The following is a 25,099-nucleotide window of genomic DNA, read 5'->3' as shown; positions in this document are numbered from 1 at the left end:
ACAAAATGGTAAAAAAAAAAAAACAAAAAAAAAAACATTAGATCTGGGTCCATGCATCAAACTACTCTGAACCAAGAGATTGTTAAGATTGCCATTGATGATAAATACTACACTTTCAAAATAACATTGAGAATAAAGGTATTCAGACACTGCTTAAGATACAGTACATTTAACATAATTTATCATGTTTACACACATGCTCGGGATCCAGCACCACAAGTTCTTCTTCCTCTCTGACTCTCCCTTCTGCGTCACTGCCGCTGAGCTCCAGCAGGAGGGAGTGCTGGGGTAGCACAGGTGACCTCATGTTGTCTAAAAGCAAATACATGAACAAATTAAAAAATTAAATATTAGGAGCAAATCCTTCCATCTGTATTATTTACATTTTCTTTTGGATAGGACGAATAAATGAGTGTATGAAGCTGATATTCTGCCATGATAAAGAAACACTGACTACTCTAAAGGTATAAAAGTTTATGATTCGTAACAGACTAAATGTATATGATCTGTAACAGAAAACAGTACTGCCATTTCATTCATAATTTTAGTCCATACAAACAGTTTTTCTTTTCTATTCTGTTCTATTCTGTTCTATTCTGTTCTCATTAGTCATGACACACACCAGAGTTGGCCAACAGCACTGGTCTACTGGCCCCAGGGTCATCAGTGCCTCCTCCATGCCTGTCTGACCACTCCATCGATCCAGCCTATGAGAAAATAATTAAAAACCATCACTTTAAAATCTTAAATAAACCACTTCAGTTCATATGGTTTGCCCTATTGCTAAAAGGTGAAAAAAAGCACTGGAATCATCTTTGATACCATATCTATGAAATTCTTTAGTATTCTAATTAGTCGTATACATTATTTAGTTTTAAACTGTTGGAAATGAAAGGTTTAGGTGAAACTCTAGACCTCTTGAGGCACAGTGAGTTCAGTAACTTCATCAGGACGGTGAGGAGTCAATTCCTGCCTGTTCATCTGATCCTCCTGCAGACCTCCACCACTCTCCATGTCTCTAAAACAATACATAAACAAATAAAAATAACATAAATGCACAGACACTTGAAAATAAACGTAAATAGATCGAATAGGATAATACACTGTTAAAGTGTTGACATTATCACCTGTCTCTCTTGCCTTTGCGTCAGTAGTAGAGCTGTAATGAACTAATGTTTTTTTTTCTTCACTTTCTCAGTTCTCGTAAATTGGCTATATAACAAGGCGGTTCGCCAACTGAATCATGGGCATTATTTTATGTCTTTAAATAAACTTTTCTGTGTTAATTCTCCAACCCTACAGCTGCGCGAGACCTGCAGTGTTTTCTTTGCTTCTCTGTTGCTTGGAAACGCTACTCTTCCGGATGCGTTCCTCTGTACAAGACAAAATACATCAAATAAAACATTTACTTATACATATAATATTATTTTTAACGAAAATATTTTTTATTTTATTTTTGTCGTTAAGGTTTTAAAAGATTTTTTGAAAGCAATGAGAAGCGTTTAAAGATATATTTAGCTGTGCGTCCTACCACACAATAGATGGCGGTGTTGTGCTTATAGTAGGTTTCAGCGCGCGCGTGGAAGAAGCTGAAGCTGTTTTGCGCGAATCAGATGGAGGATGTGATCATACTTGTGGGGGTCAGTACGTTTAAACACAGTTTAATTATTTCTTCTTTCTTGTACTCAGTATCTTATGTTTGCATTTATTTTATTTTCGAGTTTACAGACCATTTGCTTATTCACTCATATATGGCCTGAGAGTGTGAATATGTTTAGAGAGCTGCTTTTTGAGTGGTTTTACAGCTCTTGTTTGTGCTGCTTATTTTAAAATATTTTCAGAAAATTATATGACACGTTTATGTGTGTATAGCTTAAGTCACAGTGTTGTAGGACACCACGCAGTTTTGTTTCTTGTTACTCTAACAAAAAGTAACATGCTTTTTGGACATCAGGGATGCAAACTATTCACCATTCTGCCCAAAATGTTTGGTAGCATTTTCCTCATTAAAATCACTGGAAAGAGTTACTTTAAGTTTAAACACCTAAACAAGCTAAATTACAACAAAAAGCTTTAAATAAAACAAACAAATAAACTGAAAATATTAGTGGTCGACCGATATATCACGAGGCCGATTTGTTTCTTGAGGGCGCTGAGAATCGCCTGCTTGCATGTGAAGCGACTGAGACATATAAATGACCAGTTACAGTTCGTTTTGTTATGTGCCATCGTGTTACTACAATAATAGACCGGTGTGCAACAGTCTCATTTAAACGGTCCGCATATCCACATCAGACACGTTTGAGCTCATAATATTAAAGTGCTCGCCTGTTTCATTCTCCCTCTCTCTCCTCAACAGTTCCCTGTAACTGTCTTGTCTAATGATAAAAAGATAAATATCAATCAAACTAATATCATATACCATCTGCAAATATTCACATATCTCGTTTAAACAGATATAATAAACCAACCTCACACAACTTGAGCAGAGTGCTCATATATCTTCCTCTGAAGCACGTATTCTAACAGTCTCTCTTCAACAGTTCCCTGTCACTTTTCTAATGATAAAAGGCAAATATCAATAAAACTTATATTATATACCATCTGCAAATATGCAGATATTTCGTTTAAACAGATGTATTTCATGAACCTCACGAAAATCCAGCATTTTCTTCCCGTCGAGTGCTCATCTAATATCTTCCTCTGAAGCGCGTATTCTATCAGCCAGAATCAAAACTTCCCTATTAGTGCCTGGTTGCATAAAGCACCTCAAGTTTCTACACTTAATGCATGATTTCCCTTACCTGAGGGAATGACTTGAGAGTTTGCATATAAGCCCTTATACCAGGAGCAGACTGCGACTAAAAAGTGGCACTGGATTTTCAGAGCGGCCCAACAAACCACACCATAACACACCAACTCGTTGATTAGATTTTCTGGCTCAATTTAAACATTTTGTGTTGAAAAAAAAAAAAAGACATTTCTATTCACTGCTAGTCAACGGGCCCCACTGTGCACAAACTGTCAGAATTTTAAAACCACTGTAAATGTGGTGGGCCTGGGTAGCTCGGTGGTGAAAGTCGCTGGCTACCACCAGTTTGGGCCAATTTGTCACTCAGCATGCCCTGAGATTCGAACTAGTGAAATCCAGTGGTGGAGTTCGCTAGTTCGAATCCCAGGGCATGCTGAGTGACTCCAGCCAGGTTTCCTAAGCAACCAAATTGGCCCAGTTGCTAGGGAGGGTAGAGTCACATGGGGTAACCTCCTCGTGGTCGCTATAATGTGGTTCGTTCTCAGTGGGACGCGTGTTGAGTTGAGCACGGATGCCGAGGTGGATGGCGTGAAGCCTCCACATGCGCTATGTCTCTGTGGCAATGCACTCAACAAGCCACGTGATAAGATGCGTGGGTTGATGGTCTCAGACGCGGAGGCAACTGGGATTCATCTTCCGCCACCCGGATTGAGGCGAATCACTACGTGACCACGAGGACTTAAAAGCGCACTGGGAATTGGGCATTACAAAACTGGGTGAAAAAAGGAAGAAAAAAAAAACTGTAAATGTAATGAGTGGATTTTTTTTTTTTTTTTTTTAGAGAAAGCACTTTATAGCTCAGACAAATAACATGTCTGAAAACTTTTTTTCCCAACCAACAGATATAGGTTCAAATGTAAGTACAAGAGAAAGTGTGTATTTTAGGTGCTGTGACAAGTGTCACACAGCAGTACACTGATGACAATGCTTAACATTTAATGTCAATTACTCACATAACTGTGTAAATGTTTATTCAAAAAATATTGTACATAAATATAAACATAAACAAATATAAATATGTAAAACAAAATAAACATACCTCTTAAAGTGTAGAACTTTGCAGATATTTAGCAGATTAATTGCTCATATTTCCACTCTATGCGAGTTTGTTACGTTTTTATATCTGCAGTTTTTTTTCATTCTTTCCCCAGATTATTCTTGAGAAAAAGTGAAAAGCCCTATGCTTTGACAAGCACTGTTTCTGCTATCCTTTAAACAAAGTAAGCCTCAAAGACTCAAATAGCCACAAAGTAATATTTTTCATTACTTATTTTCTGCATTTGTATCAGGCGTGAGCATTATTCAGCAAGCCGTACTTCATCTCCCTGCGGTATGAATAAATGATGCAAATTACTATGTACTGCTCATAGCTTTACTGTTTGCAGATTTTATATACGTTGCTGTTATTGTATTTGTTCTAACTTGCAGTTATTTATCATTCTGTGATTATTCAGAGCTCATCTTATACTTAATGTTGTCTTTGGTTGTCACCATTATTGTGATTTGTATGTCAAATAATAAGGTCCATGTGAGATACGGTGTTAATGCGCACATACGGATATGCGCTACGATGTGTAAGTAATTTCAAAATAAAAATCATTTTCAAAGTTTGTTGAATATTCACTCTGGCTGTGTCTTGTTTGGAAGGCTGCATGCTAGGCGTCCTTTGAAGGCTGCAGTATACCGAGCGTCCTCCTTTAAACAAGCCTCGTTTAAACAAGACGGCCTTCGTAGGGTAAACGGAACATAACATGGTTGCTATGACAGCACGCCACTCTTTAACAAGCACGAGCGCTTTGAGTGAGAAGGGAACAAAGTCCCTCTAGAAGGGAATGTATGAGGTACATTTTAGGAGAGTTATGATGTAAAGAGAAAAGAAAATAGATTTTACAGTTGTACTTTTAGTCTAATACTTTATTTTAATTATATATTAATATAATTATACATATGATATACTCTGCACCCATATACTGAGGTACTTCTACTTGGGAATTAACATTCTTTGTGTTTGAACATCATATTTACGTGCAAATTGGCGTAATTTTTTTTGTGACATTTCCGCTGAAGCAAAGAATTGTGGGTTGTGAGTGCCCACGATACACCTCATGCATCCTCAGAATTCCCGTGAAAGAAAGTCACATTCGAAGGCTGCATTCGGAATGTCCTACTTGCTTTCTGAAACGAGACAGCCTCGATGACGTATGCAGCCGACAAAGGCGACCTCCGGAGGACACATCCTTCCAAACAAGACAGCCTCTGTAATGGGGTCCGCGCGGGCATGTTGGAGCCCAGGGTGGCCGCCTGTATTGCCTGTAGGACGGTCCAGTACTTGCAAAGCAATGGGCTGGCCCAAATTACGCAGCGGTCTGCCCTACCTTATACAATTCTCTTAGGTTTTGAAACCATTAAGGGATTTACTAGAGTGAGCAAGGTTTTTCCGTAAACAAATTCTACTGTTACCATGGACACGCTATATGTTAACCCAGTAAGCGGTTAGTTTTGACAGAAACCAACGTAAAAATGGATAAGTAAAACAAAAAAGAAAACCAAATTTGACAGGAGAAATTTATTCTTTTAGATAAGTATGGGAAAATACATTTTAGGGTGTGTTCACACTTGTAGTTCGGTTCTCTTGGTCCTCTTGGTCCGGACCAAAAAAGAAAATGATACATTTAGTCCTGGTTTGCTTAGCGTTCACATTGGCATTTTTAACACCGAACCTAATGATACAAAACCAAAGGCATCAGGAAAAAGTCACAACCTGATTGGACAGCTTTTATGACGTATATTTTTTGACGGAACTTTCCAATCATCCAAAACAATGATGGGTGCTGGGCGAAATGCGCTCGTTTTATATATATATATATATATATATATATATATATATATATATATATATATATATATGGTGGTATTTTTACCAGCTGAGAACAAACGAAGAGCTAATAAAATGTGTAAAGAAGTCAAAACAGCGCCAGGAATTCCTCCGTTGCACACACAAACGAAAATATGCTGCAAGGACAGCTGACGGCGGTTCCGACGCCTGTACCGAACTGTAATGGGCAACATAGCTCCTATGATGAGAAGAACCAGGTATGCTTGAGGTCAGTGTTAGGCAAATTACTTACAGTTTTTGGTCCGTTTAGATGTCTTTGGTCCAGGTTTCATTCATATATCAATCGAACGGCACCAGAGTTTGTTTGGAAGCGGACCGAGACCCACTATTCAGGCGGTCTCGGTCTGCTTGTCTGGTGCTCACCAAGGTTCGGGTGACAGCGTTCACACTTGTTCAAATGAACCTCAATAACAGAGCAATCGCACCAGAGTTCGTTTTAATCGAACCAAACCAACCAAGTGTGAACACACCCTTAAAAAGCTAATTTAATCCAGCAGCCAAAAAACAGAAACTGTTGGAGGAAATAACGGAAAAAATCAATGCAAGGAATCTCGGTGTAAAGAGGACTGTTCAGGAAGTCATTAAAATATGAAAACATGTCTGTGGTCGTGAAAAAAAGAATTGAGCTTTTATAGGAGGGAGTCCAGCAAAACTGGTAAGATAAAACTGTACTATACTTTAAGTTTGTATTATCGTCACTGCACCATATTGGTGTGTACGTTTACTTGTTGCAATATAGTATCAAAGAGGGCTATCTTCAACAAAATTGATAAACAGGTGGAGGCCACCCCTAGCTGAGTTATCAGACTCTACCAAGATGGTGCAAGACATCCTTGGGGCAGACTCACCTGTCCTGGCTGGTATCCCTGGCGGTTTAGAGAGTGAAACTGAGCCAGTGGATCAGTGTAACACAGGGTGAGACAACATTAATGTCTCGTATCAGCATAGCATAAAATTACAATTTTAACTAGTGGCTTACCCGATACATGATTATTTTAAGATCATGAGAGACATAAATTCAGTCAAGTGTGTCCAGACTGGTCATATATATTATTCCTTTCATACGTAGACCTTTTCAGCACTGTGGGGAAGAGCAGCTGTTAAACACTGCCAGTGTGAAAGCGCCAAACCAAGCAACAGCTAAGTGAGGATTTGTTGCTCTATCTTAACCTAAAATTGTGTTGAAGGCTATGGTTAATTAGACTTAGAACAGCCTCAGTATTATTTTTGGTAGACTATTTCTTAATTTCTCAGAAACACTTAGAAAGCATGTGTTCCACAAAGCCGCACACACCCTCTCCAGCCGCTATGCGAAAAGAGGTGGTGGAACTACAGAGAGATGTCCTGCTGTTACAGAAGGAAAAGCTGCAGTTAGAGATGGAAAAACTCAAGAAGGAAAATCAGGAGCTGTACAGCATCATTCTGAACAACAAACTTTTGCAGCTACAACGTGACAGGAAAATAACAATCATAAATATAATAACAATATACAAATAACAATAACAAACATTAATAACAATGTATAGTAAATTAACAACACTAATAATTCTACTACTACTGTTACTAATAACAATAATACATTTTATTATTAATACTACTACTACTACTACTAATAATAATAGTAGTAGTAGTAGTAGTAATAATACTATGTCTCTTAGGCTAATTAAAGAATGCATTCAGGATGGCATCTCTGACAGTATATCCAGCCTGTAGTAAATCTGCCTGTTGGTGAGGAATCGGATGCTCTTCTACTGCTTCATGACCCTCTTCTTCCTCATGCTCACCCTCCTCTTCAAAGACAGAATACATCTTCGAAAGGTTGAACAGTATAACACAGGCAACAATAATTTTGCAAGCCCTTGAAGGCTCAACACGCAGTTCACTGTGGAGACAATGAATCTGCAACTATACATACTTTCACGAGATAAATGTGATCTGTAACGTTCATTTTTGTGCACTTACACTTTTGGCAATATTTTTTTTTTTTTTTTTTGCCTAACTATAAGGCCAAAAAGATTTGCAAAGGTATGATCAGCAATTTTTTTAATGAAGAAAGGGTGAAGGATCTCAACGATGCCATTCTCCCTGCTCTCTCGCTCAGAGAATGATTGCTCACACTCAAAATGTACCCTGCTTGCGAAACTTTCAGTGCGCTCATGGATCTCTCTCTGTGCTGAAATTGCTGATCATACCGTTGCAGATCTTTTTGGCCTTATAGTTAGGCGAAAATAAAAATGTGCCAAAAGTGTAAGAGCACAAAAATTAAAGTTGGAAGAATACAGATCACATTTATCTCGTGAAAATATGTATAGATGCAGATTCACAACACGTTATACACCAATGTAAACTATTACAATACTAGATATAATAATATCTTACACTTACAACTTGATTGACATTTTTAAAAATCTTATTCTGCCCATGCAAATCTTTTAGGGACTAATTTTCCTTCATATATAGACATAAGTGTTTCATTATGTTTAATTTACATACCTGTGCAGAGTTGAGGGGATTCATGAAGGGCGTCATTAGCCATGGTCGGCAGGGGTAACCACTGTCCCCGAGCAGGAGGCCACTGAGCGCTCCAGCTTCAAAGTCTTTCCTAATCTTGCGCTCTGTCAGAGTCGTGTGTGCTTCCGGGCCACGATGCACCAACATTTGTGATTTTGTGCAGATGGTCACACACTAATTGCACATTTATTGAATTATAGTTTTTTTCTGTTCATGTACTGATATTCATGTGTCCGAGGTGCCTGTATCCTGATATGTGTGCCGTCAATTACACCACATATGCGAGGAAAACCTGCTTTCCGAAAAAAATAATTGGTTTGAATGACTCCTGTTCAGGTTGAGACGGAAACTTAACTGTTTGGTTTAAACGACGGCAAAGGGCTCCTACAACCTGGTGAACAACTACTCATGGACGATTTATGTATGTGGAAAACATTTCCCACTACCGAATGGAAACTCCCAGTTGCAAAAAAAATACAAGGCAATTTCCTATATTGCGCGATGGTCAAATCGGTATTCCTGCAACAGTTTATCATCGCTAAGATGTTCCAAAGGGTTCTCCCTATCGTGACAAATTCACCTCAAAAGCTCAGCCATTTCTTCTTTTTTAGAATCGGTGTAACACTTAAGGTGAAGTTTTCCAAACCTTATGTTATACTTAGGAAAATGACAGTAAGGAGCTTTATGCAACACTAAACGATTTTTAAGGGATTACTTAAGTGAAAAATAAATACTTAAGGGAAAACCTATAGTAATACTTAAGGGTTATTTTCTGCAACACCCTTAAGTTTAAGGGAAACTGCTTTATGCAACCAGGCACAGGATCAAAAGTTCCTCTCATTCACAAATCTTGACGACAATCCAAGCAGTCGATCCAGGCCGATTAAACTGTCAGGAGATTGCTGCTCTTGCTGGTTAAACATGAGCGCGTGAGTGCAACCAAATCTTTTCTAGCAAGTCAGTCCACTGTAGGCCATGTTTGGAATGCTTTCGGGAGGCTATTTCCAGTCATGAAAGTGCAGCTCCTATCTACTTGAATGAAGAAAGACCAAAATCTCCAAAACGGTTGGTCAAGATTACGATCAAAGAACATATTTCAAATCAGCAGTAAAATCTGACAACACTGGTATCATAAAAGTTGATTCTTTACCTCAGATTATGCTAAAAAACGCAATTTTCCCAGGTGTTATAGCTAATGCCCATGCACGTTCTCGAGTTGATTGACAGGCGACGTCTGTATTTAAAAGGTGATTGGCTCTTTTACCTGTAAGGCGGGACTTCCTATCTATATCTGTTGACCATTGGCTGCAGTTGGGTGTTCTAATTTTTTTCCATTCATTTTAATAAAAGTGGCTCGTCTCTGTTAAATAGTCTCTGGTGCAACTTCAAAGTAAAAGCACTTCACGTGCGCTGTAAGTAAATTTCTTATTCACTATGCACTGTATGTACAATTGGTTTGATTTGGCATGTTTTGAGAAAATGCGATTGTTAATGTGCACATGCCATCCATGGTTGCTGGACAACTGTGTGTACTGTTATTTCCTTCTTCCTAATATATGAACAATTTCTTCATGTGCAAATAAATTACTACAATCTGATGACTAAACAGAAATCAGAAGAAACTGCTATCAACCATTTAAAATACAATATTATTTTTTTAGATTCTTTTTTACAAAGTTAAAGTTTTGTGTGAAATTGAGTAAATATAGTGCTAAATAAGAGTTTATTATTATTATTTTTTAGCAATTTTATGTTTGTTATTTACTATATTAAATTGTGTTATATATCGGCATTGTATTTGCCTATCGCCCACCCTGCTCTCTGGATATTGGCATCGGCCATTAAAAAAAAAAAAAAAACATATCGGTTGACCACTAGAAAATATACATCTGGAACACCTGCTTTGACTTTCTCAGCTTTTTCACCTCCCATGTGTTTGCATCCCTGGGACATGGTATCAAAGTAGTGCCATGTACCATGTTAATTCTATGTTGTTTATTTTTTAAGATATGTACTTTGAAGTATTAAAGGAATAGTTCCACCCATTTACTTACCCTCATGCCATCCTAGATGTGTATGACTGTCTTTCTTCTACAGTACACAAATAAGGATTTTTAGAAGAATATTTCAGCTCTGTTGGTCCTCATAATGCAAGTGAATGGTGACCAAAATTTTGAAGCTCAAAAAAGCACAAAGTCATCATAAAAGCAATCCATACGACTCCAGTGGTTTAATCCATATCTTCAGAAGCGATATAAGTGTGGTTGAAAAACAAATCAAATATTTAAGTCCTATTTTACTACCAGTCTCTACTTTCACATTCTTTTGTTTTTGGCGATTCACAATCTTTGTGCATATCGCCACCTACTGGGCAGGGAGGAGAGTTTATAGTAAAAAAGGGCTTAAAGGGTTAGTTCACCAAAAAATGGAAATTCTGTCATCATTTACTCACCTTTATGCCATCCCAGCTGTGTATGACTTACTTTCTTCTGCTGAACACAAACGAAGAGTTTTAGAAGAATCTCAGCTCTGTGGGTCAATACAATGCAAGTGGATGGTGATTGTCACTTTAAAGCTTTAAAAAAGCACAGACAATCATAGTAAAAGTAATCCATGTGACTCTAGTGGTTAAATTAATTTTTTCTACAGTGATCACTATCTAGGCGGTACGATCGCTTTTGGTGAGAAATAGATCCCTATTTGAGTCCGTTACACTGTAATTGTTTACTTCGGTCGCACTCCAAAGCGTGTCCATGAGGGGAATCAGTTCACACTGCCTCTCGCGTGAGGTAAATGCATTGGCATGTACACGTGAGAACTGACATGACAGAACCGGAAGTGCAGCTTGATTTGTTTAAAAGAGAACGCTATTCACAAGTTTCATTGGTTGTGCTTTCTTTTTTTCGCTTTGCTTTCATTTGAACATTCTAGCACGCTTGCGTCACAAGAGAGGCAGTGTGAACTGATTCCCCTCATGGATGCGCATTTGAGAGCGACCAGAAGTTAACAATTATAGTGAAAAGGACTCCTATGGATCTGTTACATGCCAAAAGCGATCATATTGCTTTAGTAGATATTAATTTAATCACTGGAGTTGTATGGATAACTTTTAATATGACTCTGTGCTTTTTGGAGCTTTAAAGTGCTGATCACCATCCACTTGCATTCTATGAACCTACAGAGCTGAGATATTCTTCTAAAAATCTTTGTGTACTGCTGAAGAGAAAGTATGTCATCCACACCTGTGATGGCATGAGGGTGAGTAAATGATAGGAGAATTTTAATTTTTTGGGTGAACTCTTTAAATATTGATCTTCTGTTTCTCACCCACGCATTTCATATCGCTTCTGAAGACATGGATTAAACCACTGGAGTCGTATGGATTGCTTTTATGCTGACTTTATGTGCTTTTTTGACCTTCAAAATTTTGGTCACCATTCACTTGCATTGTATGGCCCTACAAAGCTGAGATATTCTAAAAATCTCCATTTGTGTTCTGCAAAAAACAGTCACACATCTGGAATTGCATGAGGGTGAGTAAATGATGAGAGAATTTTACATTTTTGGTGAACTATTCCTTAATACCACGGTATATGAAAATGGTATACCATGGCACTGAACGAGTACCATCTAATACCATATTTTGTCAATCTCCAGAGAAGATGAAGGTAAAAATTAAGCAGTGGAATGGTGTGGCATCCTGGTTGTGGGTGGCTAATGATGAAAACTGCGGCATCTGCCGAGCACCATTCAATGGCTGCTGTCCAGATTGTGAGTGACCTAATCTGACTTTATCAAAGACAAAACTGCCATCTGCACCTAAACTGCTTTCTTTTGAAACCCTAATTCTGCCACTGCCATATATATTCACTGTTGTAACACAATGAAATGTTCTCTGGTTTAATTAGGTAAGGTTCCAGGAGACGACTGCCCACTGGTCTGGGGTCAGTGCTCTCATTGTTTCCACATGCACTGCATCCTGAAGTGGCTGAACTCACAGCAGGTGCAGCAGCAGTGCCCCATGTGCCGTCAGGAGTGGAAGTTTAAAGAGTGAGCTCACCAGTCAAACACCACACTCTGATTTTTACTATAACCTTTGTGGACTCTTTTTTTTTTTTAAAACATATCTGGATGACTGTCACAATAATGGATGTTCTTTCTTTCATTCAGGGGAGAAACTTCCTGAGGAGATCGAGTACACAAACAGATTGGTGCTTTTATTTGTTTTTTGTTTGTTTTTACACAATAAAATGTGACATCCTAAAGTACAGCTGTGATTACATATCCTACCAAATAAAATACAGTAAAATAAAAATGACATGGTAAGGCTTTGTGCTAAATGGCTAACTATAGAAATAACATATGACTGCTCTCCAGTCCAAGGGACAGTAATTTTATATTGTTAACACTGTAAATAATGATCGGTCACAGGACATTGTCCATGCTCAGCATTTGTGCATATCTAAAATTAGGGACTACACTGTCATGAACATGAAACTTAAGCTTATCACACCATTTCAAATTTGATTTAAAACAGACATCCCACTAACCCTTCATTAATACAGGATAAAGAAATATCCATTAAACATGATAGGTATGTCTAGACTTTTAGCTTAGAAGTCTGGAATGTAATTAACTTTTGAATGTGATATGCATATTTGTTAAGATCTATACCAGTATTTCACTGATTTGCCCTGATGAAGTCAAATGGGAATTCTTCAATTTTGATCTAAATCATACATTGTACATAGAAGATATGAGACAATTCCTGTTTCCCATTTTTCGCCAATAATTTAATGCCTCGCCATGGCAACACCATTCGCTATATCAAAATATGTTCACAATTTAACATCTTCAATGTCTTGGCATAATGTTTTCTAAATGTGGTGACAGTCTCATGAATCACCTAGGAGGAATATTTAAAAGTTCAAGGCCTGTAATTTTCAAAAAATGCACATTCAATCCAAAGTAGCCGACTTCCTGTTGGGTGGAGCTAATTACTGTAATTTTGAAAGTTGTCCGGCTTGATGAGAACAATATGTAGCAAATAATATGACCATAGAAGAAACTGACCCCACCACTTTTGTCAAAAGGTGGTACTACAGAGCTCCCCAGCCACACCCATGTGTTAACTTTTGCCCAGGCCTAATGGCCAACAACTGATGTGTGCGCAAAATATCATGAAAATTGAAGCATGCCAAGTACCTCAAAAACATGTGAATACACATAAAAAGGAATAATAACATTTAATGCGTTGCCATGGCAACAGTATTTAAGATATCAAGAATCCCTTTAGAATTTTAAATCTGCACCATCTTGACTTTATTATATTTTTGAAGCAATTCAGGTAAACATAAGGGGGATAATTCAAAGTCTGTTAAAAGTGCCAAACTTCCTTCCGCCAGTTAGTGGCGCTACGACTGTGGCCCACAATAGCCACATCAATGTGATCAGCCCACAAGGCCAAACATTTGGCTAAATTTTGATGTAAATCACACGATGCACGCAGAAGATATGAGACACTTCCTTTTTCCCATTTTTTGACATTATCGCATTGCCATGGCAACACCGTTCGATATATCAAAAATCAGTTTGCAATTTAGCATCATCAATGTCTTGGCATGATGTCACCCACATTTGGTACCTGTAACATGAAATCCCTAGGAGGAGTATTACAAATTCCAGAGCATGCATTTTTCAAACAATCCAAAATGTCAGACTTCCTGTTGGGCGGAGCTTATGACTGTCAGCACAAAAGTTGTCCGGCTTGATGAGATCTATATGTGCACAAAAATTGGTGACTGTAGCTCAAAAGGGATGTGCTACAGAGCCCCCCAAACATGCCCATCTTCTAGGTGGCTATACAGAGCCCCACCCCCCACGCATGTTAAGTACCCCCAAAGTACCGAAAACCTTGAAAAGAATAAAGAAAAATCCTTATAAGAACAATAGGGCCTCGCACTTTCAGTGCTTGGGCCCTAATAATCCTTAGAAGAAAAATAGGGTCTTTGCACTTTCAGTGCTTAGGCCCTAATAATAATAATAATCCTTAGAACAACAATAGAGCCTCTGCACTTTCAGTGCTTCAGCCCTAATAATAATCCTTTAGAATAACAAGAGGGCCTCCGCACTTTCAGTGCTTGGGCCCTAATAATAATAATCCTTAGAAGAACAATAGAGCCTCCAAACTTTCAGTGCGTGGACCCTAATAATCCTTAGAAGAACAATAGTGTCTACACACTTTCAGTGCTTGGGCCCTAATAATAATCCTTAGAACAACAATAGGGCCTCCAAACTTTCAGTGTTTGGGCCCTAATAATAATAATCCTAAAAAGAACAATAGGGCATCCATATTTTCAGTGCTTGGGCCCTAATAATAATAATCCTAAAAAGAACAATAGGGCTTCCATATTTTCAGTGCTTGGGCCCTAATAATAATAATCCTAAAAAGAACAATAGGGTCTCCACAATTTCGGTGCTTGGGCCCTGATTATGTGGTTTATGAAACCATGGGGGAGAGTGGGGTAAAATGAGCCAGCTTGTATTTAAGATGAAATGAAATCAAGGTATGGGGTACACTTCTCCTAATGACTGAAAGGATAAGATAACATGTATGACAAAAGTGACCATGCTTTTTCCCCAAGTAAAAACAGGAGCATAATTACATATTAGTGATAATAATAATAATAATACATTGTTCTATTCCAAGTCTTTGAGTTGTATCTTTTGATATCTGATTGATATTAAACTAACTAAAAGCTTTAATTTTCAGAATATTTAATCTTTGGTAGATATCTTTTAAACAAATTTGTGGACAGTGAGCAAAGTTTCTAGGTGCTAAACCAAGGATAGTAAAAAAAAAAATGGAATTCAGATGTCTGTTAGATCACATCCAAAAAGGATGACATACTTCAAGGAGATGTTAGGCAGAATATTAGCCTCAGTCATCATTCACTTTAATTGATTCTTTTTCCCTATGCAATGACAATGAATGGTGACTGAGGCAAATATTCTGCCTAAAATGGTTTTGTGTTCCACAGAAATGTAATTCGGGTTTAGAGCACGTGGGTGGGTAAATTTTTGTTTAAATAGATTTTCAGAAATAAAAATACACAAAAGTGCTACATGAAAATTAAATCTTATATACCAGAGAATAAAAATAATGTTGGAGGCCAGTTGAACCCCTGGTAAAACAACCAACATTTTGTACTTATTTTAGTCATGAACTGTAAACACACTACCATTCAAGTTTTACAACACTAAGACATTTTTGGTTTTGAAAAATAAATTAATGCTTCTGTTTACCAAGGATGTATTAAATTGATTAAAAAAAATAAATAAAAAAATACTGCCAAAAACATAATGTTGCAAATTTATTTTAAAATTAAATGTTACCCATAATGGCAAAGCCACATTTTCAGCAGTAATATTTTACAGTAAACTCAAAAAATAATAAGTCATATTCCTAAAGAAATAATTCCAATGTGCTAATTTGGTGCTCAAGAAACATTTCTTTTTGTTAGAATAGTTTTGCTACTAAGTGAATTATGGGCATTGCAACACTGTGTTTTTCTAGTTGCTGAGTATAAAGTACACATTAAGTTGAATTTCTAAAGTAAGCAAGTCAAATTTTGGTTTTAAAAATGGCCAAAAAGACACATTTCTCCAGATATTCATCAGTCTACTGTTTGTTCTTTTGAGAGATGAGGGCTATTTCATGCACTACTGTTTTTAAGAAGAAAGCAGACTGGATCTAACCAGGACAGAGAAGTGAACGGTCCAGAGGCACAGCAAGTACATCAGTCTCTAGTCTGAGAAACAGACCCCTCACATGTCCTCAACTAGCAGCTTCAATGAACAGTACATGCCAAATACTTGCATTGCTGCATTGATTATTGGATAAACAAATCTTTGCTAAACTGTCCCTGTTACTATATATCCATGATGAATTAATCCATATTAAAAATACAGATCAACTTACCCCCAAGCACATCTTATCCTACTCTCACCTATGTTTTCTGTGTCAAAGGCCTGCAACATCTGAAGAAAGGTATTGCTGAAAAATACTTATTATTATTTTGTTTTGTTTTTTGGGCAGTTTTATTAATTTTGTTGGGCTGGTAGGTGAATATCAGAGTAAAAAAAAAAAAAAAAACATCCCCTCACATGCTTTTTGACGTGCATACAGTTTGCTGGTTTGAGTGAGTAGTAAGATAAAAGTTTGGAATTAATGATATATATATATACATATATATATATATATATACACACACACACACACACACAGTGGTGTAGTAGTGTCTGAAGAGGTGGCCATACTGTGAATTTATACTTAAAAATAATATAAATTAAAATGATTTGATAACACGAGAAAAAGGCACCACCGACAACAGTAAAAGGCAAAAAGAATAAAAGACATTTGATATAATTAAGGGACAGTTGTCCAGCATCTGCAAAGAGCATCAAAAACTAGCATGGGTGCAACAACATACAGTATTTTCACTGTTTAATTGCATAAGTTACATTTAAATGTATATTACATTTAACAGGGAAATAAAATTACAGTGCAAATTATAGTTACTCTAGGGATGCTTGTGCATCTGGAAATGTCCCGCCCCTTACTGAAATGGAAAATATGATTGGTTAGCAAATATCCAATCGCTTCTGAAATGAATGATCTGATTGGTGGATCAGCTTAGTTGGACTGTCTGTCTTGCCTGTGCCATCAGTTGCGCTCCTGCAGCTCCGTGCGAAGAGAATCTCTGTAAACTTATTAAAAACACACACAATTCACTCAACGGTGCTGTGGCATGGCGGTAGTAGATTAAAAATATTCCAGGTCAAAAGCCTACTCGTTGTTCTGACTGCCATAAGTATCATTATTTGTTTTAGGTGGGCATACGCAAAATCCTAAGAAAGATAGGTGAGCATATGGCATATACCCTAGACTATATTACTAATATATATACACATACACAGTGCATCCGGAATGTATTCACAGCGCTTCACTTTTTCCACATTTTATGTTACAGCCTTATTCCAAAATGGATTAAATTCATTATTTTCCTCAAAATTCTACAAACAATACCCCATAATGACAACGTAAAAGAAGTTTGTTTGAAATCTTTGCAAATTTATTAAAAATAAAAAACGAAAAACTAAAATCACATGTACATAAGTATTCACAGCCTTTGCTCAATACTTTGTTGAAGCACCTTTGACACCAATTACAGCCTCAAGTCTTTTTGAGTATGATGCTACAAGCTTGGCACACATATTTTTGGGCAGTTTCTCCCATTCTTCTTTGCAGGACCTCTCAAGCTCCATCAGGTTGGATGGGGTGCGTTGGTGCACAGCCATTTTCAGATCTCTCCAGAGATGTTCAATCGGGTTCAAGTCTGGGCTTTGGCTGGGCCACTCAAGGACATTCACAGAGTTGTGCCGTAGCCACTCCTTTGTTATCTTGGCTGTGTGCTTAGGGTCGTTGTCCTGTTGGAAGATGAACCTTCGCCCCAGTCTGAGGTCCAGAGTGCTCTGGAGCAGGTTTTCATCAAGGATGTCTCTGTACATTGCTGCATTAATCTTTCCCTTGATCCTGATTAGTCTCCCAGTTCCTGCCGCTGAAAAACATCCCCACAGCATGATGCTGCCACCACCATGCTTCACTGTAGGGATGGTATTGGCCAGGTGATGAGCGGTGCCTGGTTTCCTCCAGACATGACGTTTGCCATTCAGGCCAAAGAGTTCAATCTTTGTTTCTCATGGTCTGAGAGTCCTTCAGGTGCCTTTTGGCAAACTCCAGGCAGGCTGTCATGTGCCTTTTACTGAGGAGTGGCTTCCGTCTGGCCACTCTACCATACAGGCCTGATTGGTGGAGTGCTGCAGAGATGGTTGTTCTTCTGGAAGGTTCTCCTCTCTCCACAGAGAAATGCTGGAGCTCTGTCAGAGTGACCATCGGGTTCTTGGTTACCTCCCTGACTAAGGCCTTTCTCCCCCGATTGCTCAGTTTGGCCAGGCGGCCAGCTCTAGGAAGAGTCCTGGTGGTTCCAAACTTCTTCCATTTACAGATGATGGAGGCTACTGTGCTCATTTGGGACCTTCAATGCTGCAGAAATTTTTCTGTACCCTTCCCCAGATCTGTGCCTCAATACAATCCTGTCTCAGAGGTCTACAGACAATTCCTTGGACTTCATGGCTTGGTTTGTGCTCTGACATGCACTGTTAACTGTGGGACCTTATATAGACAGGTGTGTGCCTTTCCAAATCATGTCCAATCAACTGAATTTACCAAAGATGGACTCCAATCAAGTTGTAGAAACATCTCAAGGATGATCAGTGGAAACAGGATGCACCTGAGCTCAATTTTGAGTGTCATGGCAAAGGCTGTGAATACTTATGTACATGTGATTTTTTTCGTTTTTTTATTTTTAATAAATTTGCAAAGATTTCAAACAAACTTCTTTTACATTGTCATTATGGGGTATTGTTTGTAGAATTTTGAGGAAAATAATTAATTTAATCCATTTTGGAATAAGGCTGTAACATAACAAAATGTGGAAAAAGTGAAACGCTGTGAATAATTTCCAGATTCACTGTATATATCAAATCAAATCACTTTTATTGTCACACAACCATATACACAAGTGCAATAGTGTGTGAAATTATTATATATATATATATATATATATATATATATACACACACACACACACACACCGATCAGCCACAACATTATAACCACCTGCCTAATATTGTGTAAGTCCCCCTCGTGCCACCAAAACAGCACCAACCCGCATCTCAGAACAGCATTCCGAGATGCAATTCTTCTCACCACAATTGTACAGAGCGGTTATCTGAGTTACCGTAGACTTTGTCAGTTCGAACCAGTCTGGCCATTCTCTGTTGACCTCTCTCATCAACAAGGCACTTCCGTCCACAGAACTGCCACTCACTGGATGTTTTTTTGTTTTTGGCACCATTCTGAGTAAATTCTAGAGACTGTTGTGTGTAAAAATCCCAGGAGATCAGCAGTTACAGAAATACTCAAACCAGCCTGTCAATAAATCAGCTAAAGGCTTCTCATCTGCACTTTTGCACAAGCGTAACGGAACCAGCTTGTGAACATGATCTACTCTTCTCTCTGGCACGCGCGTGCAACAACCAGACATCCCTCGATATTGTGGAGCGCAGACCTCAAAACTGATGTGACCAACTTCAATTCTAGTAAGACTTTTCTAGTTTAAAGCGTTACGGAGAAAGTCAAGTCAAACCTCTCAATCAGCAGGCAGCCCTGACATGCCAAACAGCATTGAGGAGGAAAAGAGCAACACCGTGCTATGCAGCAATTTATTTATTTTTTATTTTTTTCCATTATACATCATCACCTTTAAAAACAAATTCACAATTTTACATGAGTAAAAGTAACTGTTATATTTAGACAAAGTGTTATAGTTTCATATGAAATAATCTAAAGGTAGAATCTATTAGACCTCATTTTATATCAACAGTGGCAGTTAAAGTTTCAAGATGTGTTTTAGCTAGTATTTATTTTTTCATAAATACTATCATTTATTATTATTATTACTATTAAGACTAGCTACACTGACCTAACCATGGTAATGAGGAGCCTTTCCTCCTGTGTAATATGTATGTTCTGTTTGAATTATGTTTGAAATTAGGAAACAAACGGGATAAAAATGGGCTCATATATGTAAATATGCTCTTCAATTTTTAAAAGAGGGGAGAGAAAACTTCCTGTCGCTTTTGTTGTTGACGTCAACAGCAAAAATAATGTCACTTGATGCATGTCCTTGTACTTGAAAACCATGAACAAAACTATGCAACATAAAAGGAAATGGGACCCAGGAAACATTAAATACAGGTTACGTTTTTACTATGGTGGGTCACCACTTGATTTCCAATGTAAAATCTGGGTCCTGAAGCAAAACCAGTTGAGAACCACTGTCCTAAGCAACCAAATTGGCCCTGTTGCTAGGGAGGGTAGAGTCACATGGGGTAACCTCCTCGTGGTCGCGGTTAGGGGTTCTTGTTCTCGATGGGGTGCGTGGAAGTTGTGTGTGGATCACGGAGAGTAGCATGAGCTTCCACGTGCTGCGAGTCTCCGCGGTGTCATGCACAGCGAGCTACGTGATAAGATGCACGGATTGACGGTCTCAGAAGCAGCGGCAACTGAGACTTGTCCTCCACCACCCGGATTGGACCTACTAAGTAGTGGGAATTGGGCATTCCAAACTGGGAGCAAAGGGGATAAATATATATATTAGGGATGTGCGCTACGACTAATTTGACTGTCGTTTAAACTGAAGTTTTATAACTGACTAGTCTAAAGAGAAACCAACCTTCAGAAAACAGTAAAAAAAAAAAAAACCCATTTGTGACCCATTTAAAATACTTAATCTATACCAAATCTGATGGTAAATTCCACTGAAAAGGGGCATTTATCTGCGACTTGCTCACCTTGAATTATGATCATTGTACATTAAATACAGAACATGACAGCATTCACTGAATCAACGTTTGCGAGTATTTAATAGACATATTTATTGAAAACAATTGAATGAATAGTGCAGGATCAATGGAACAACCATTAAAAGCCTGTTCTAAACGGAAATCACCAAGTAAAAGTTACTTTACATATTAAAACAGTCAGGACATTGTTGAAAATAATTATCAGGTAGACTAAGCCAAATCTATGAGAGAGAGAGTAAAATGCGCTGAAAAGTTGCGCGTATTTCACGACATGCAGTCGTGCATTAACCATTGATCTAATATGACAGCTGTTCGGTAAAGAACGTCAACCAGTGACAGTTAAGATGTAAAAAAAAAAAAAAAAAATAGCTATAGGATAGAAAAAATATGCCTGTGATGTAGCCAACAATAAACTTAATGTATTCTAAACATGACTTGTACACAGAATAAAAGATAGTTTAACACGTTAAGCAGTCGGCACCTCGTTGAAAATAGCCTTCTTAATCAGCAGATTAAAAAAATTGCCTATCTAGTCTAAAACAGTTATTTTCTAGGCTACTTACTCAAAAGCATAATTTTTCTGATGAGTAAAATTAACACGTCGACATGGTCCGGGCGAAAGACGGTACTTAACTCACCTAAGGTGGCTGTCCTGCGCTTGAAAAAGCCCGCTCAGCGGAAAATGCACAGAAGACTCAAATATGAAAACATCCTTAGGGACTTTCAAACATTTGGAAAGCCGATTCCCGCACCACCGAAGTGATTTCATAACTACTTTGCTGAGTTTGCTTGTCTAGCGAGAGGACATTTTCCTGCGCGTGCCGCGAGTGAAGACGCACATGCAGCCTGAGGTGAAATTAAACTCTGTATCTGCTCCAGATATCCTCTTTTTAAAATAATATTTGTATTATTAATTCTATTTAAAATATGTAACATTAATATGCCAGTAATTTAAGTGCAGCCTCTGTAAAAATATAAAGCCAAACGCAAATTTGAAAAAATTATCATCAGTTTAATGGGTGGAAATATTAACCGACTAGTAATTCCAGTGTCGACTAGCAGCATCAGAACCGTTTAGTCGACTAGTCTCGCACATCCCTAATATATATATATATTTATAAACAATTATTATTAATTATTTTGTACATTTCACAAGGTTTGATTATATTCTTTATAGGGACAATAAAAATTACTATGAATTAAAATTTTGAACCGTGAGCAATGTAAAAGAAAGAACTGTATTTGAGTTGGTTTGGCTTAATCTAAAATACACGCGTTTTAATGAAAATTATCCTGAATGTGAAACATTACCGCACTCGGTTTATGATGACAGGAGCACGTGAATGAGATTAAATATCTGAGCGGGAGGTGACAAAAGTGTCTCTGTTTATGAAATTGTCCATGGTGCAAACGATCAGATGTGATTTCCCATGCCCTGCTTCTCATTCTGGAGCTGTACACGTATGTGAGGGAGAAGAGCTGCCGATTAAGATTTTCTCTTAAAACAACAGGCTGGTTTTACTTGCAACAATGCAGAGCCGACACAAACAAACACGGGAGATTAATGACAGAAAATTCACTAGTTATTTATTACAGGTGTAGTCTGGGACTAGTAGCGGCTCGTTTATCTCAGTGAATATGCTGGATTCAGTCGCACTACGCCTTCCTTAAAATTGTCAGAATGTTCTTGTCCCATAATTAAGATCTTAATTACAGCTATGTACAGACGCCAAAAAAGCATAAAGTCAGATCAAACATTTACACGCTATTTAATTTGTATGAAGTCTTTGATTTCGGCTCACGCTTCAATGGCCGCTGTTATTACCGGAAGTAAGTTTACCTTGCGAGGTCACCCCCGGAAACAACAAACGCGGAAGTGTGACAAAGGTCAACATCCCCATGCAATACTTTACTCAGATTCATCATTATGATGACACTTGTGTGACAGAATAAGCAATCTGAGCAATAGTGAGAGATGCCATTTAATCACCTGATTATTTCTGGTGTTGTTTAGTGAACTGCTCTCGAGGAAGCCTCCGAGCACAAAAGCAGGCAGTTGGTTTAGCTCACACCTACCAACACTACCGATTTCACCGGGTTTCTACCGATTTTCCACCCCTCCTCCCGCTGTGCTCACGATTTACAATTAATCACGATTTTCCGCATCCACACTTCGCTCATACGGGATCATGCCTTATTTAAATATGAAATTATGCGTTCCGTATCGAATCAATACAGGACACAATTTATCCCGGAAGCTGGCCAGATGGCGTCATGGCGAAATCGTTCCAGATCGTTAATTTAACATTGATATAAATTGGAAATTTTTATATGGTGGGTAAGGGGTCATCTGAAAAGTCCACACATTGTGCTGAAACGCTGTGGAGGGTGTGGTAAGGGACTGTCTGAAAAGTCCACATATTTTGCTAAAACTGTGGATTTTTTTTATTGAATAACAGAATGTTCAATATAAATATTCAATAAGATGTACAAAATTACACAGATCCAACAATGTATGAATAAAATCATAAAGAGTCATAAAGACAAGAAGTACGGGTGAAGGAAAAAAATTAAAATAAAGTAAAAAAAAATGTAAAAAGTACATATAATCCATTAACACAGATGTATACATAAATAAGATAAAGAAGATAATCAAAGAAAATATTTTTTAGAAGTCATGGGTCAGAAAAGTTATCGGCATTTAAGAAAGGATATACACTTTTTATTATTAATAACTCAGAAAGCATCTTTTGCTAAAACTGGTCAATTTCTTGGTATTATTCATCTTCATTGTAGTATTACTGACCTGTCGCTCTCTATATGTATATTACGCAGTCTGCATTACTGATGGGTCATTCATGAACGATTCGTTCATTTTGAATGAATCTTTTATGTGACTCTGAAGAACAAGTAGTCTCAGAGAGTGATTCGTTCATTTTGTGTTGGCCGCGCGTGTGCATTGCGCAACCTCCGTTCGTTTGCTATGTGACAATATAGTAGATTTTTATATATAGAATATAAATATAGAAAAGTACTAATATAGAATAGCCTGGACTTTGTGTGTGACCCAGGAGAGGGCAAATGAGGTTACTAGAAGTGAGGACTTTGTGTGACCCAGGAGAGGGCATATGAGGTTACTAAAAGTGCTGATGTTACAAGAAACACTCAGTGCACTAAGCAGTAGCAGAAATGTTGCAAGAAACACTTGTCCTCAGCTGTAGCAATGAACAATGGTGCTGAGACATGAGAAAACTCTGGGAAGAACAGCAAAAGTTAAAGATTAACAACCAATAATCAAAAGTAACTATATTATGCTCAGATTGTGTTGTATTATTTACTCAGAATGTATACTTTCATGATAAATTAATTTAAAGTGTTATTTTTTAAAATGGACTAAAAGCCAGGTTTCCACCATTAAAAAGAGGTCAGAGGCTCTGTGAAATAATGGTGGGAAACAGAATCCATTGGATACAAAAGATATTAAGAGGGCATAGACATGAGGTAATGCTAGATAACAAACTGTATAAAGACTGAGGGTTTTGACCGAGAGAGTCGGATCTCAGCTGACATCTCGGGTTTATTGTTTTGCTCAATAAACTCTAACCTTTGACACCTGGAACTCCTGACTTCGAGAGTTTTCTGACAGAGAGGGGGAAAAGTCCTCCATGCTCCACAACAAAAACCGCATAGGCGCTGTACATGAAACAGAAATTATTTTAATGAATTTCTGAACGAGACTCAAAGATTCAAGTCAGTAAAATGATCCGATCTTCCCATCACAAGTCTGCATGGTGCACCATCTTACCCAAGGGGGGCACCAAAAACACCACCGGCTGCCGTTCCTCGCACCACGACACCATATTTTCACGAAAGCTCTCTGGCTAGCTTGGCAAGCTAATGTCAACAACAGAAATCCATGAGTGTAAACAAACCACAACAGAACTACAGCAAAACTGACATAAATGCATCATTAATCAAATATATTATGATCCATATGATGAAAAATTTCCAGAATTTTGGGACTTACAAAGTAGCCGTGAAATCCTTTTGTCCTAAAACTGTATACAGAGCTGACGTAGACAGTTCAGTACATCCACGTTCATAAAAGCAAGCAGAGCCAACTGTGTTGGTTAGTATAAAGGATTTCACTGGGCGGTGCTTATATTCTATATGGAATATGCATCATCACTAACATCGTACATTTGCTATTCCGTATTATACATTAGTTTTTTACGTTTGTTGCATGGTGAGAGCAATACAGACAACAGTTAAAAATGACACCGAGAGCACTGATTATTTGCATTTTTATATATATATATATATATATATATATATATATATATATATATATATATATATATATATATATATATATAAAACTTTAATCCAAG

The 25,099-nt window shown here is 37.8% G+C and overlaps 2 protein-coding genes across 4 annotated transcripts in view; one reads left to right on the top strand and one right to left on the bottom strand.

Moving 5' to 3' along the window:
• Window positions 1-1,006, bottom strand: part of ccdc40 (coiled-coil domain containing 40) — a 54,727-nt gene extending 53,721 nt beyond the window's left edge. Inside the window, exons 1-3 of the mRNA XM_051712038.1 lie at window positions 916-1,006; window positions 623-707; window positions 197-312 (exon numbers count right to left, since the gene is read on the bottom strand). Of these exons, the coding sequence (XP_051567998.1) occupies window positions 197-312; window positions 623-707; window positions 916-981 (267 nt within the window). The 5' untranslated portion in view covers window positions 982-1,006. The remainder of the gene's footprint in view (window positions 1-196; window positions 313-622; window positions 708-915) is intronic.
• Window positions 1,007-1,577: 571 nt separating this feature from the next.
• On the top strand, window positions 1,578-12,557 carry anapc11 (APC11 anaphase promoting complex subunit 11 homolog (yeast)). Of its 3 annotated transcripts, none has more exons than XM_051712140.1 (4): window positions 1,578-1,640; window positions 11,877-11,990; window positions 12,128-12,269; window positions 12,390-12,557. In XM_051712140.1, the coding sequence occupies exons 2-4, from the start codon at window positions 11,882-11,884 to the stop codon at window positions 12,403-12,405; spliced, it is 267 nt and encodes an 88-aa protein (XP_051568100.1). In that variant the 5' UTR covers window positions 1,578-1,640; window positions 11,877-11,881; the 3' UTR covers window positions 12,406-12,557. The 3 variants fall into 3 exon arrangements, with proteins under 3 accessions (XP_051568100.1, XP_051568102.1, XP_051568101.1); XM_051712141.1 differs by lacking the exon at window positions 1,578-1,640 and adding an exon at window positions 11,729-11,752; XM_051712142.1 differs by lacking the exon at window positions 12,390-12,557 and having other exon boundaries at window positions 12,128-12,273.
• Window positions 12,558-25,099: the final 12,542 nt, after the last annotated feature.

The sequence above is a fragment of the Myxocyprinus asiaticus genome, chromosome 12 (genome assembly GCF_019703515.2).
Source record: "Myxocyprinus asiaticus isolate MX2 ecotype Aquarium Trade chromosome 12, UBuf_Myxa_2, whole genome shotgun sequence".
Taxonomy (NCBI): Eukaryota; Metazoa; Chordata; class Actinopteri; order Cypriniformes; family Catostomidae; genus Myxocyprinus; species Myxocyprinus asiaticus.
The sequence above is the reverse complement of the archived record's forward strand: the minus strand, read 5'-3'. Positions and strand labels throughout refer to the sequence as shown.